This window comes from Myxocyprinus asiaticus, chromosome 48 (assembly GCF_019703515.2).
Source record: "Myxocyprinus asiaticus isolate MX2 ecotype Aquarium Trade chromosome 48, UBuf_Myxa_2, whole genome shotgun sequence".
NCBI lineage: Eukaryota > Metazoa > Chordata > Actinopteri > Cypriniformes > Catostomidae > Myxocyprinus > Myxocyprinus asiaticus.
Window position 1 is genome coordinate 12,974,813 of NC_059391.1, and position 13,905 is coordinate 12,988,717.

The 13,905-nt window shown below is 37.7% G+C and overlaps 1 protein-coding gene across 6 annotated transcripts in view; it reads left to right on the top strand.

Annotated features, from left to right (window-relative positions):
* LOC127437737 (protection of telomeres protein 1-like) overlaps nt 1-13,905 on the top strand; it is a 60,525-nt gene that overhangs the window by 42,429 nt on the left and 4,191 nt on the right. For 5 of the 6 annotated variants that reach the window (XM_051692859.1, XM_051692862.1, XM_051692863.1 and 2 more), the window contains 4 exons: nt 10,526-10,695; nt 10,906-10,994; nt 11,092-11,115; nt 12,963-12,995. In XM_051692859.1, the coding sequence (XP_051548819.1) occupies nt 10,526-10,695; nt 10,906-10,994; nt 11,092-11,115; nt 12,963-12,995 (316 nt within the window). The remainder of the gene's footprint in view (nt 1-10,525; nt 10,696-10,905; nt 10,995-11,091; nt 11,116-12,962; nt 12,996-13,905) is intronic. The other variant, XM_051692860.1, reaches the window with a different exon arrangement.

Genomic DNA, 13,905 nt, shown 5'->3' on the forward strand with positions numbered 1-13,905 from the left:
CCTACAAGAGCCCCGCGACAACTTTGCAGTCGGATTGCTCAAGTCCGGTGTTTCTATAAAAATTTTGTGAGACAGAATTACACAACAAAAGATAATCTATAAACAAACTCCAGCCAATAGGAGGCATAAGCACAGAGAATGTGTAGATTCATCCACATAACTGTCCCGAAGGTGTGTTACTCCACAAAACAAACTCCAGCCGCTAGGCGGAACCAGCACAAAAAAAGAAAAAAAGAAAAGGCGCTCCGTTTCCTCGGACAGTCAAATGAATGTTCAGTGAGCCGGCCCATTCGGCTGCTACATGAGTGCAACAAATGACCTAATCACTCCAACGTCTTGCAAGAAATACTCCACAAAACAAACTCCAGCCAATAGGAGGCATAAGCACAAAGAACGTGCAAAAGAAATTCCTCCACAAAACTGTCCCGAAGGAGTGTTACTCCACAAAACAAACTCCAGCCGCTAGGCGGAACCAGCACAAAAAGAAACAAAAAAGGCACTCAGTTTCCTCGAACAGTCAAGTGAATGTTCAGTGAGTCAGTCCACTCGGCTGCGATGCGAGTACCACAAAATAACTCACTCCATTAACTTTATGAAGGACATCACTTGCTGGGGAGATGTGAATGTTTTACGACCATCCTTAGCATCTATTCTCAATTTGGCCGGGAACATCAGTGTAAAAGCGACCTTCTGTTGATGTAAAAGTTTCTTGCATTTCTTGAATCGATCACGTTTCTCTCGTCGAATGCGCAAAGTCTGAGAACAAGAAAATGCTGTGGTTCTTCCAAAAAAGCCTTTCTTTACTCCTCGCCTCACACAACACAAGATCTTTATCGGATGATCTCAGAAATTTGGCCTGAATTGATTGGGGCCTGTCTCCCTCTGCGGATCGCTGATATTATTAGGTAAACTGTTCCACAGTTTAGGGGCAGCTACCGTACTGTTATGTCAAGCAGATTCGGAAAGAGCCTGTCCAGGAATTTCACCATATCCTGACCCTCTTCGGCCTCAGGAATCCCGACGATTCGGACGTTATTCCGCCGGTTACGGTTCTCCATGTCCTCCAACTTCTCCCAGACATGCTCCAAATCCACCTTGGTCGCTAGCGGATTAGCAGATAATTTCCTCTCCGATGACTCCAGATAATCTGTCAGTTTCTCGACATCCCACACTCTTATAACCATCTTAGTGAATTTTGTCTCCATGGCAGTGATCGATCGACGTATTACAGCAAGATCCTCCAAGTCAGCAACGACCTTCATCAACATTGCCGACATGTTCAAAATCTCTCGCCGAATTTCCCTAATTTCTCTGACCAAATGGACTTCCGGGCTCGGGGCCTGTTCGGGGTGTCAGCATGTGCACGTTAAGTGTCTTTTAATGTCTCCAGAGCCCAAAGATTTTGAATTCTTGCATGACATCACTTGACTCCCTGTGTGTTTTGTTTATTAAATATTTGTGCTAATTGGATTATGCTTTTAACTACCAATAAGAGTGCAGTAATCTTAGCTCTGTTTAACACATTTTACCATATTTTAATCCATTCAACAGGTTTTCCCCTAAAATTAGCTCAGAAAATGTGAAAAAATAAGTCTGCAGATTCCATTTGGGCCTATTTATAAGCAATTATATATCAACTTAAAGCCTTTAAACCTGTGGTGCCACGACAACACAAATCTATGCTGCCCTTGACAGTATATTCCACAGATCTACTCAGCATTTACTCTGGGAAATTCCACTGTTGTGCTTTGCACCGACATTTCTGCCTGCCGCCATAGTTTCTTTATTTTGTTTATCATTGTTTGTGGCATTGAGCAAATAGGCCTATTTTAGTAATGGTTGATGTCTGTGTTAGTATTGCCTTTTTTGTTTTTGACCAGACCCTTTTGAGGGATCTCTGAGAACAGAGAGAGGGGAACCCAGAAATCTCACCTTTTTTCCCTGTCTGGATTGTGAAATTGTCTGCATGCTTTTTGTGTCATTTACATCATCTGAGTCCCAGGCCAGTTGCCACATTCACTTCTCAATCTGTCATCTCGCCTATAAATTGGGGAATGGATGCCTCATGCAATAATAATAGAGATCAATGTTGTGCTAGATGCGTGCACATGCACAGTGCAGAGGGTGTTAAATGGAAATATGTAATTTGACAAACAATATACAAGAGCTCTATTGTTATATCCATATGTATATAAAGTCAAGCATCACTATTACTGCTTCCTATACTGTAGGTTAGGGATTTTTCAAAAATTCAAACTGTAAGGAATAACTTTGGTGCATAACGTGTCTCACACACTTTGTACATGAATCATTCCTCAAATTGTGCATCTTGTTGAGGAGAGGTGTGCTGTTCCTTTTCAAAATCAGTTTTTTGCCTGGTTGACAATAAAATGTTGGAGAACATCTCAGACATACATGGAGATACTGTATCTAGGGAGCAGAATATCATAGTGACTTGGAAACCAACCACCTAGAACACCCTAGCAACTGCATAGTAACGCCTAGGTAACCACGCAGAACACCTTAGCTTTGTGGTATTGTGTTTTGCTGACAAACGCCACTCACATTTTCTTCAGAAAATTTAATTATCTTGTTACTTTAATTACAATGTTGCACACTTTGCGTTTTATACATCTATGGAAATTCTTGTGTAAAATTGCAGTTTGTGATGGCATATTACACAACCACGCAGAAAGCAGCACATAGATCTAGTTATACATCAGACACATTTTCCATTCTCCCTCTTTTGTCGGCAATTGTAAAGCGGTTTAAAAACATCCTAAATGCATATGAGCACTTGCAGTACAGCTAGAGCTGATGCAGTATACTGTGACATCCTCTATACACATGTGACTATCAATTATTCATAGAGCGAGAGAAAGCTAGCACCTGGGTTAACTTAACACCCAGACACAGCCCCTGCCTGTAATCGCCTCAGCCAGCAGATGACACTTATATTGGACTGTGTGTGTGTTTGTAGATGTGAATGTGATCCATAAGTGTCATAATGACTTTTTTGTTTGTTTTGTGGGTTCCCCCAGTCATCGAAACTGGGATTATGAGGATTAAAGGGATAGTTGACCCAAAAATGAAAATTCTTTCATGTTGTCAACCTCATATTGCGCCAAAACATATGAAGACTTTCTTTCTTGGATGGATACAAAAGGAGATATTAGAGAGAATGACAGCCTCAGTCATCATTCACTTGTATAGAAAAAAGATGCAATGAAAGTGAATGGTGAATGAGACTAGCCTACGGCCTAACTCATTTGAAGTTCCATGCAAGACATTAAATCATACAGATTTGGAATGAGACACGGGTTAGTAAATGGATAGAATTTTCATTTTTTAACAATTTTTTAATAAAATTTTATCACACAATGGTGATGTCCATTTTGTGAATGAATTGTTCTTTTGAGTGATTTTCTTTCAATGAATCAGTCAAACCAGCTCACAGATTGGTCTGAATGATTCTTTAGGGTTGGGAATCATAAGAAATTTAACGATTACAATTCCATTTCAGATTCCTCCTGAACAAGTCAGATTCCTTAACTGTTCCATTAATGATTCTTTCTTTTGAGGATGAGCTATTTGGAAGTGAATTAGATTTTCATTACATTTTCTGCCCACAGCAGCCTGTAACCAAATGATGAGATCATTTCAGATTGCAAGACAGCAGATATTACAAATCTGAGATAAATTTAATACAGTATTTGCAAAAGACATGTTTACAGATTTTTAATGACTTTTCAAAGATATATTTGAGGCATAAATGATATAATAATGATAAGAGTCATTTAGAGGGGGCCTGGGTAGCTCAGCGAGTATTGACGCTGACTACCACCCCTGTAGTCGCTAGTTTGAATCCAGGGTGTGCTGAGTGACTCCAGCCAGGTCTCCTAAGCAACCAAATTGGCCTGGTTGCTAGGGAGGGTAGAGTCACATGGGGTAACCTCCTTGTGGTCGCTATTAGTGGTTCTCGCTCTCAACGGGGCGCGTGGTAAGTTGTGCGTGGATCGCGGGGAATAGCTTGAGTCATTTATTCAGGAAAAGCATTACACTACTGGCCATGCTGTGTTTGGGCTGTAGATTCAAAAGATCCGGCTCATAAGATTCATTTGTTCGAGAATCGGATTACACTAGTGCTGTGTGTTTTGCGCTTTGGTTTAAAAAGAACCGGCTCATGAGAGGAATCAGAGTACACAGGTCGCACTGTGCGTTTCATGCTGTGTGTTCTATTAGAGAGGCTGCCACAGGAAACAGTATTTGTTTATTTATTTTTTTCATATATGAATTTTATTATTTTTCAATAGAATTTGTTAGCAGTAACTGAAACATGCTCATAAACAATTAACACATTTTCACCGCCACCCCCCCCCAAAAATAAAGATAATACATAACTCAATTAATAATAATTATAAATGATAACGGAACAGAAAGTTCTGAAAATGATATGGTTCCAGTATTTATTTTAAAATGGCACTGGTTCCCAACCCTATTGATATGTGAATCAGTCTGAAAATGTTTCTATATTAAAGGCAAACCACTGGAAATTTCATGGAAATTCATTGGTCAGACTTTGGTTTTGCATTAAAATGAAATATTTAAAATAAAGATATTCTCCTCACGCTCTTCCATGAATATTTTTCAAATCAAACAGTGTTACACCCAATCTCTTTTCTTACCGCTTTTATTAGATATGACTTGTGTAAGCACGTGGTGGACACATCAGGAATTGTCAGCTGTCAGATGATTTTGGATGGCCTGTCTTAAGCACAGTATTTGCTGACAAACGTAGTGTCTTTGAAAAGAGAAGCAGAGCAGGTGCAGAGAGAATAGCTGCCGAGTTAGACTCTTTCAGAAATCTGCACAGCTAGACTGTTTTTATGGGATTTGTGAGCCCATATTCCTCTGCCAAGACTAGAGAAATCATAAAAATAACTCAGTACAATAGTATAAGATAGAATGTATAGGCATAGTATAGTTTTAAAGAAATATTCGGGGTTAAAGTCAAGATCAAATCAAAATTGACCCTATTTGCTGTACTTGCATAATAAACAGCATGAGTAATCAGTGCGCATTATTCCAAAAAATGTCATCAACATATACAATTTTTTATTTTTTAACTAACCCTTATATTTTTCAACTCCAGCCCTACAACCACCTGTCACATAGAGACCACTTGACTTTTCACAGTCCAATCAATTACCGGTGGATAAAATAAAGTCCTGAATTACTGTACATATTTTTCTCAGTGAATACCCTGTTTCATTCAGAAATGTCACATTAAAGCTATACTATGTAACTTTTTTTTTTTTGTTGTTGTTGTTAAAATAACTAAATGTTATTAATGAGAGAGTGCAACAAAATTCCATCTTCCAAACCATGTCTTTACCCAAATACACTTTGATAAACCTATAATAATGATTTATATTTTAGAGCTGTTGGGACAGATTTCACGGGAAATTGCATACATATTTCATTCGCCTGTGCGTGTTCACGTCATATCCGTACACAGAAAAATATGATCCGGCTACTGTAGAGCGTGTGTGGGAGTATCTTGTAGCTGGACGTTTGCGGTCACTACGAACAATTAAAATTGACCATGGATCATTCAAAATGGCAAACCTCCGGGGAATCACCAGTTGTAAAAAATAAAACAAAATAATAAAAAAATAAAAATAAACCCCGAACAGAGCAGAGTCTACAAGCAAAAAGGGAAAGCGACAGAGTCCGTAATAAAACCCAAATCAACATCGGCTTGGCTTTTCAGAGGTGGCGACAATTCCGAGATCTGAAAGGATTTAAAAGCGACCCAGAGATATTATTTTTCTTACTCAACAGGTAAGATATTTTATTGATATGGTTTATGTATAGTTGTGTAATCAGTGTATCAGTGTAGTGAAATACAATAATTATACTGTAATTGGTGCAGAACATTTCATTTGCTAGCATGTGTGTTTATTTTACTTTATAACAGCAATAATTTATATAAATAAATCCTTTAGTCCTAGGCTTGCCATGGACATGTGAGTCTTGAAATGATGTTGACCACTGGTTGGTAACAATGACAATCTATAAATTAGTTACTATCATGGTCTATTTGGCAGGAATATCCTGCAGTTATAAAAACTTTACAACGTTTTTACAACCTTATCAGACTAGCAATCGTTATGTCTAATGTTAACGAACGTTGCCTAACTTTTGTAACATTTATTTCAAAACATCAGTGTTTCCAATAAGTCAAAACAAAAGCATAAGATATGGCACTTACCTGCTCAGATGACATGTTTTCAGATATCCATCTTTTCCTTTCTTTGGTTATTTATTTGTCCATTCGCTCTGATAAGATGTCCTGTATCCATGTGTACACCGGTGCCTTGAACCACATTCCTCCACGCAGAGCAGCAGAGCCGAAGCACAACTTATGTCATTACCAAAACAATTTTCTTCCGCAAGATGCATGCAGTTTTATTTTTTTAACCACTAGAGGGCTTACATAGTTACATAGTGTTGCTTTAAGTAAAATGGGTTGTGTACGCTGTTCGCGTTGACTTAAATACAAGTTAAGCTCTATTGACAGAATCTGTGGCTTGATATTGATAACTACAGAAAGTAATTTAAACAAGCATTAGAAAAGAATAGTTTCCATTGTAAGTGCATAACATGATTTTGCAGTGATTTTTGTTTATTTTTTTAGTTTCCTGTAATACATATGTTGTACTTAGGGCTTAACTGAAACATTCTTAATTTACTTCCTATTATATTGCTTTTCTTATTAGTTTTTTGTTGCATTGTACACATTATTGGTCAGTGTTAACATTGTCCATTTGTCCATGTTCATCTGGTCGTTAAACACTTCATTATGTCTGCTAAATGAAGCGTTTTCACCCATCTGGTCATTGCCATATGTTTTTCAGTGAGACCTTTAATAATGATTTATTTTTTATTTTTATTTTTTTATACACACAATATAGGCCAGTTTTTCTCAACTGGTTCTGCTTCAGTACTCACATTGGACATCAAGTGGCATCCCAAAACAGTACCAAAATTGTTCAGATGTGACCCAAAAAAAGTTCTTACTGTCAAGTTATTCATATTACAATGAGCTCCATAGGTCCAATAATATAAAAAATTATTAACATGACAGGCTGAATAGGGAAACTGACAATTTTGTAAATACCTAAACAACAGCAGAAGTGTTATTTACTAACAACTGGAACGAACACTGGGCCAAATACAGTATTTTATTTCTACTAGCCAGGTAATTAGTTTTTAATATTAAATATTTAGTTAAATATTAAACTAATTTTAATATAATAACCATAATTTAATATTATATAATGTAATATAGTAATTATATAATTAAACTTTTTATTAGTAGTTTTATTATTATATTATTGGTATTAGCCACAAAAATAGAATTGTGTTATTGGACAGACGAGACATCAACATCAAAATATCATTAAAAGCAGATAAACATATTTTACTATCCTATGCATGATTATATGGTTAATTGCATTCTACTATTTGCATTTAGCATTGTTTTTTTTGTTTTTTTTCCCTGCTGTTCATGACCCCATCAAAACAGATATATGACTCATTTTTAGATCACTATCCTCTAGGGTTTTGAGTTATTGTTCCATACCTTCACTGAACACATTTCCAAGCATACGCTTTGCCTGTATTTGATTGTTTTCAGCAGTACATGTGTTACGGGAATTGGTTTGTCTTTGTAAAAGGCAGCGTTGCTTGTTTACGCAGGGTGCTACCCCAGCCCTGTTTGTTTTTCCATATAGATGAGGGTCCGGACAAAGTCCATATTATTCAAACGTGTACATCAACAAAGCTTTGTCTAATGGAATTTTCCATGCAGGATGCTCTAGCAACATTATAGTTCTTCAGCTGCTCTCACTGGCACCATCAGAGGAGTTTCACACCAACTATTGCACACCTGCACCGAGCAGCCAGGCTCCTTCCCCTGCTGTGTGTAACCATCCGTGCAGTGAGCACGAGTAGGAGAATACCAAGTGTATGTAGATTCGCCTCTACTGGTGGCTTTATGTGCCGAGTCATTTCTCAAGGAAAATGTTGCAAGCTTGATGGGACATTGGATGAGTTTTGATGTTAACTTTTGAGTTTGTGAGAGATGATGGCGATGAGGGTAATGATCAGGATGAAAATGTAGCACAGTTCAGTTTTTTTGCCGTTCATTACTGTAGGAAGAATCATATCTCCGGGTTGTGAGATGAAACTAAAGTAGATGTTTTCATGAATGATGTTTATGGTGGAACTGATTAAATTTTTGTCTGAATCAGTGTTAGAAATTTAAAAAAAAAATAGTTGTTCCAAATCTGTATGACTTGCTTTTTCCTTGGAACACTAAAGGAGTTGTTAGGAATGTTAGGTACTGACAGCCTCCATCAACATTTTTGCTCTCTGCTGTTTTTTCCATAAAATAAAAGTGAATGGTGACAGGCAGAGGCATCTGTTTTCCACCAGACTGATCTCAGCGTGAAATCAGTAGGTCGACTTTTCTTTAGCTAAAATCGGTCTGTGCTTACAGAAATTCAAAATACTGCCCCCAGTGGCCAAAACGGTAAGTGTGACAACGTGTGAGCTTAATTTTCTGGGCAAATGTCCACGAAGGTGCGCCAAAAGCGAGTTGTAAAGCGAGCTGAAATTAAAGTAGAAGTTTTCATGAATGATGTTTATGGTGGAGGTGTCAAAAGTGAGTTTTGAAGCGAGGTATTTTCAGCTGTAGGGGCTGTAATACAGTAAAGAGGAATGCATATTACTGTAAATGCTGTACCCACAACACAAACCCTAAACCAAACCATCAGTTAAGTAATTGTGTAATGCAACCTCCAAATAGCACTCATCATTAATTTTGCAAACACGATTACTTCCTGGTTTCAACACGGGATCCGAACCCGGGTTTCCCACGCTGCTGCCGCAACGCGTTTCCGGTCGCACCACAAGGGAAGGCAAACACGCTACAGCCAATGCATAAATGTCTTATAGATGATGCCGATCTAATGGAATTCTCTGAAACAACATGCCAAATTCCCATGTGATTATGTTTCCACAGAGGAAAGAAAGTCATATGGGTTTGGAATGATATGAGGGTGAGTAAATGAAGACAGAATTTTCCATTTTGGGTGAACTGACCCTTTAGCTTTTCCATTTAAGGGATAATTTTTGCTCCTTTGACTTAATTTTCAGGGGCATTTTTACTTTTTATGAGTCCATGTTTTGTTTTTTCAGATGGTACCAGCAAAAAACAGAGGAACATGTGGAATTTTGGTGGGCATTTTTGTCACTTTTGGTGATTTTATTTTTATTTATTTTTTTTGCCCCGAAATATTCTTAAACTTTGCCCGTGGTCTGGTATGTTTATCCAGGCTCAGTAGATGGAAACTGCTGGGTGACGGTATGAAGGAAAGGTTTTGGCTGTTTCTGTGGATCAAACCATATTTTTTCAAGGCAGGGGTGGACCATCCTTCTCTGGCTGTTTCCTTTTTAACTCCAATCTCACACCGAAGTTTTCAGTTAACTCATTTTCAAGCAAGAATGTAATGAGCCTTGCTTGGTAGTCATGGTTTTCGCTTAACGTGATTACATATATTTGTTCTGTCTAAATCTGTTTTGGACCATAGAAAAAAATAGCACATTTTTCTATAGAATGAATGATGCCATCATTCATTATGTTGAAACCATTTTGGTTTGCTCCATAATGCTTTTTTTAGTCTGTTAAGGAGCACTGTCTTGGTGCTATATTGCATCCAACCAATGCCAGCCTTTAGGCTTTAACTCAAATCTCTGTACAAACAGAGACTTGGAGGTAAAACCAGGCCTGAAAACCCAGAAATGGCTCAAGCCTCAATCCCAGATATAGTGATGTCATCAGCATCCAGCTATGGGAGGGCTCCCAGTATTTGTGTAATAACCTGTTTATAAGTACAGAACAGAAATCTGTGACAGAGGTGTTGAATGTCAGTGTTTGGTATCACATGTCCTCCTTGGTTATTAATGTTCAGAAGTTGATGTAAATGTCTTCCAATGTAACCCAAGAAAGGACTCATTAAATGTTTGGAAGTCTCCTTTCCTCATGTCGCTCAGTTATCTCAACGAACCAGCAAAAAAAAAAAAAAAAAAAAGTTATTTTTTATCTTATGTTGAGACTCAGTGGTTCAACCCTGGCTTTATACTGCCCCCTGCTGGCCTGTTACTAGAACAGTCACATTTTAAAAATGAAGAGTCTGTCTAACCAAAGTAAAGCAACCAAAGTAAAGCAACCAAACTAAGTTTGTTTTTTTTTTATATACTGTTATATGGGTTTGGAGCGACATGTGGGTGAGTGAATAATTACAGAATTGTCATTTTTGGTTAAACTATCCCTTTAACTTGACTGCACTGGTCCAAGAAGGGAATCTTAAACCCCTGATCTGGATTCACTTGAAGCCTCATAATCTACAGTATAATTGCTGTTATCTGTTATTGCTGCTATTGTCTTTATTTTCAGCCTGGCACATTCCTTCGCATCTACAATCTCCATGCAGTCTCTCAGAGAGCCCCGGAGCAGCTGCCTGACCAACCCGAACACCTTGGCTTCCACCTCCATGGGGGAACGTCATATGGACGAGGACTGCGCTGCCTCCCTGCTGAGAGCCTTGAACTCCAGTCCCTCAAGAGGTGAGTCTACATATACAGTGTATATAATAAATATGCGCTGTCTGCTTATATATTCTCACTGGCAATTTGCTGAATTAATTGTGCCCACAGACACCATACTCAAATACAATCATACAAATTAATTTACATTGACAATGATCTCTGTGGCCCCTTAGCTGTCTAACTGACACTTTCATCCACTTCTCTCTCACCACACTGACCTGTATTCAGAGTGTTAGAGAATCATGTAGATCTAGATGACGATGAAGTAAATGACGGCACACTGTTGGAGATATGGTACACGCCGCCAGAGTCTGTAGGTTGGTGGCAATACTTTTGGTTTCTAGGTCATATTAAGTAAAGTTCTGTCTCTTGCTCATCTGGCCCTCATCTCTATGTGCTTTTGTTTCCTTTTAGTCATGCCAAATGATGAAGAACCAGGTATAGATAATTAAATTATATGATACTTGGTTTAAAGGGAAAGTTCACCCCCAAAAAATAAAGTTTTGTCATCATTTACTCACCCTCATGTTGGTTCAATCCCTTATTACTTTCTTTTGTGTGAAACACAAAAGTAAATGTTTTAATGAATACTCTGGTCCATCTTTTTAATACAAATGCAGTGGATAGTGCCTCACTTTAAGATTTAAAAAGGACCCTGAAATATCATAAAAGTAGTCCATGTGGCTTGTGTTATATTCCAAGTCCTCTGAAGGTATACAGTGTGAAACAACTTGATATGCAAGACCTTTTTAGTTAAAGGGGTCATGAAATGCTACTGTTTTATAATGTTATTATCTTCCCTGAGGTCCACTGATAATGTCAGAAAAGTTTTTTGCACCAAAACTGTCATAGTGTAATAATAAATGATCATTCTCCACCCTGTTTCTGGCCCTCTGTCTTAAAATGCTTGGTTTTGGCTACAGTGTCTTTAAACTTCAATTTAAACACCCACTGTTCTAATTGGCTAACATTGTGCAGCCCCTCAAATTCAGCCATATTTGAAACTCTATCGGAAGAGAATAAACAAACTCTCCACAACATTATAAATCTAAATTTCAGGTTTTACACACAATGCACATCCAGCACATTGCATGCAAATATATTAAAATGTTCACTCAAGCACATCAGCACCATAACTATCAAAGAATCATGTAATATGAAATTACTCATGATTTTGCAGTCAAGTCCAAGTGTTTTTAACTGCCCCATTCTTCAAAAACATTTCCTTTGCAACACTTGAATCGTATTATGACTGGTTCACAAGTAGTCCATGCTGATAATCGCACATACACAGTCCATGGCACGGTAAAACGTGACACACACACATAGTGCACTGAGGCGCAGAATACCGGAAACACATCCAAGCGGTCAAAGACGTCCAGCTAGTGCTTGTTTACATACACCAACAATTAAAAATAGCACAGGCACAAGAACAGCAAGATGCAGAGCAGTTGAATGAAACTGAATGGCATCTCCATTTCTGAATTTTAACTTGACACTGATTCTTTTAAAAGCGGCATGATAAACATAACAACAGTCAAAGACGTCTGTGTAATGCATGTTATGTGCACAAAAAAATTCAAAATAGTCCAGATGGGTCCCCTTTGGTGTTCAGGAATAGTTGGTCACACAAGCCCTCTCTCTCTGTTTACGAAACGAACTGAAGGCCAGTGGGCAGGGCCAAGGGTTCGATGACGCATGTTGTGAGGCATGTAAATACCACTGAGCAATGTCTTGTTATGTCACAAACACACAGTTTTGAAAACAAGACATTTCAAAAAGGTGGGTACTATAAATACTCCTTTTAGGCTGGGGAGGAAGTTTTGAGTTCTGAAAATTACAGTATGTTTTTATAGTAAAGTTATTTCTTATATGTCTAAATATCAAAGAAAATTTGATTTTCCATTTCATCATGACCCCTTTAGAATCTTGATCGTTGTGCTTTAAAGAGCGCTATGAGAACTTGCGTTGTTTAGCGGTAAAAGGTAAAAACAACACAAGTTCGCATATGAACACACATGCCACTGTGAATTAGCTTCTCTCATGCACTCATGACATGAACTTGCAACGGATGTCAAGATTTTCACTGAAAAATTACTTCAATTTCAGGTTATTTCTCACCAAAACCTATTGCATGCTTTCAGGAGACTTGGAATATGATGCATGTCATATGGACGACTTTTATTATACTTTTAGGTGAACTGTTCCTTTAAGATCTTTTCACAGTCTTTTCCACCATAGAATAAAACTGTATAAAGCTTTTATGATTGCATACTTTATTTCAGATGGAGAGGCAGATGTTGGACTTTCTCGAACAGGTAGAGAATAGTTTTAATTTTAATTAGATTTTCCTTCTGAATAACTTCAGTTCTACAGTCAAATTGGGTGAGAATGTTGCTTTGTTGTTGCTTTTTTTAGATTGTTTACCCAAAAGTAAAAATTCTGTCATTTACTCATCCTCATGCCATCCGAGATATCTGACTTACTTTCTTCAGCAGAACACAAACGAATATTCTTAGAAGAATATCTCTGCTCTGTAAGTCCATGCAATGCAAGTGAATGGTGGCCAGAACTTTGAAGCTCCAAAAAGCACATCAAGGCAGCATAAAAGTAATCTATATGACAGTGGTTTAATCCATGTCCTTTGAAACGATATGATAGGTGTGGGTGGAAACAGATTAATATTAAAGTCCTTTTTTACTATAAATTCTCCTCCATGCCCTGTAGGTGGAGATATGCAATAAGAATGCAAATCACCAATAACAAAAGAAGAAGAATGTAAAAGTGAAAGTGTAGATTTATAGTAAAAATAAAAAAAAGGAAGATATTGATCTGTTTTTTTACCCACACCTATCATATCGCTTCTGAAGACATTAACCAATGGAGTTGTATTGATTGCTTCTATGTTGCCTTTATGTCCTTCTTGGAGCTTCAAATTTCTGGTCACCATTCACTTGCATTGTATGTACCTACAGAGCTGAAATATTCTTCTAAAAATGTTCATTTGTGTTCTGCAGAAGAAAGTCAGTCATACATATCTGGGATGGCATGAGGGTGAATAAATGATGAGAGAATTTTAATTTTTAGGTGAACTATTCCTTTGAGATTCACCACGAATGTAGGGTGTTTTGTGTTATTTTGTGCAATGTGAAAGCATTGCTATGTGGTTTCTAAGGTGTTTTTAGTGTGTTATGCAGTTACTAGGTGCTCTGGGTGGTTGCTCAGGCA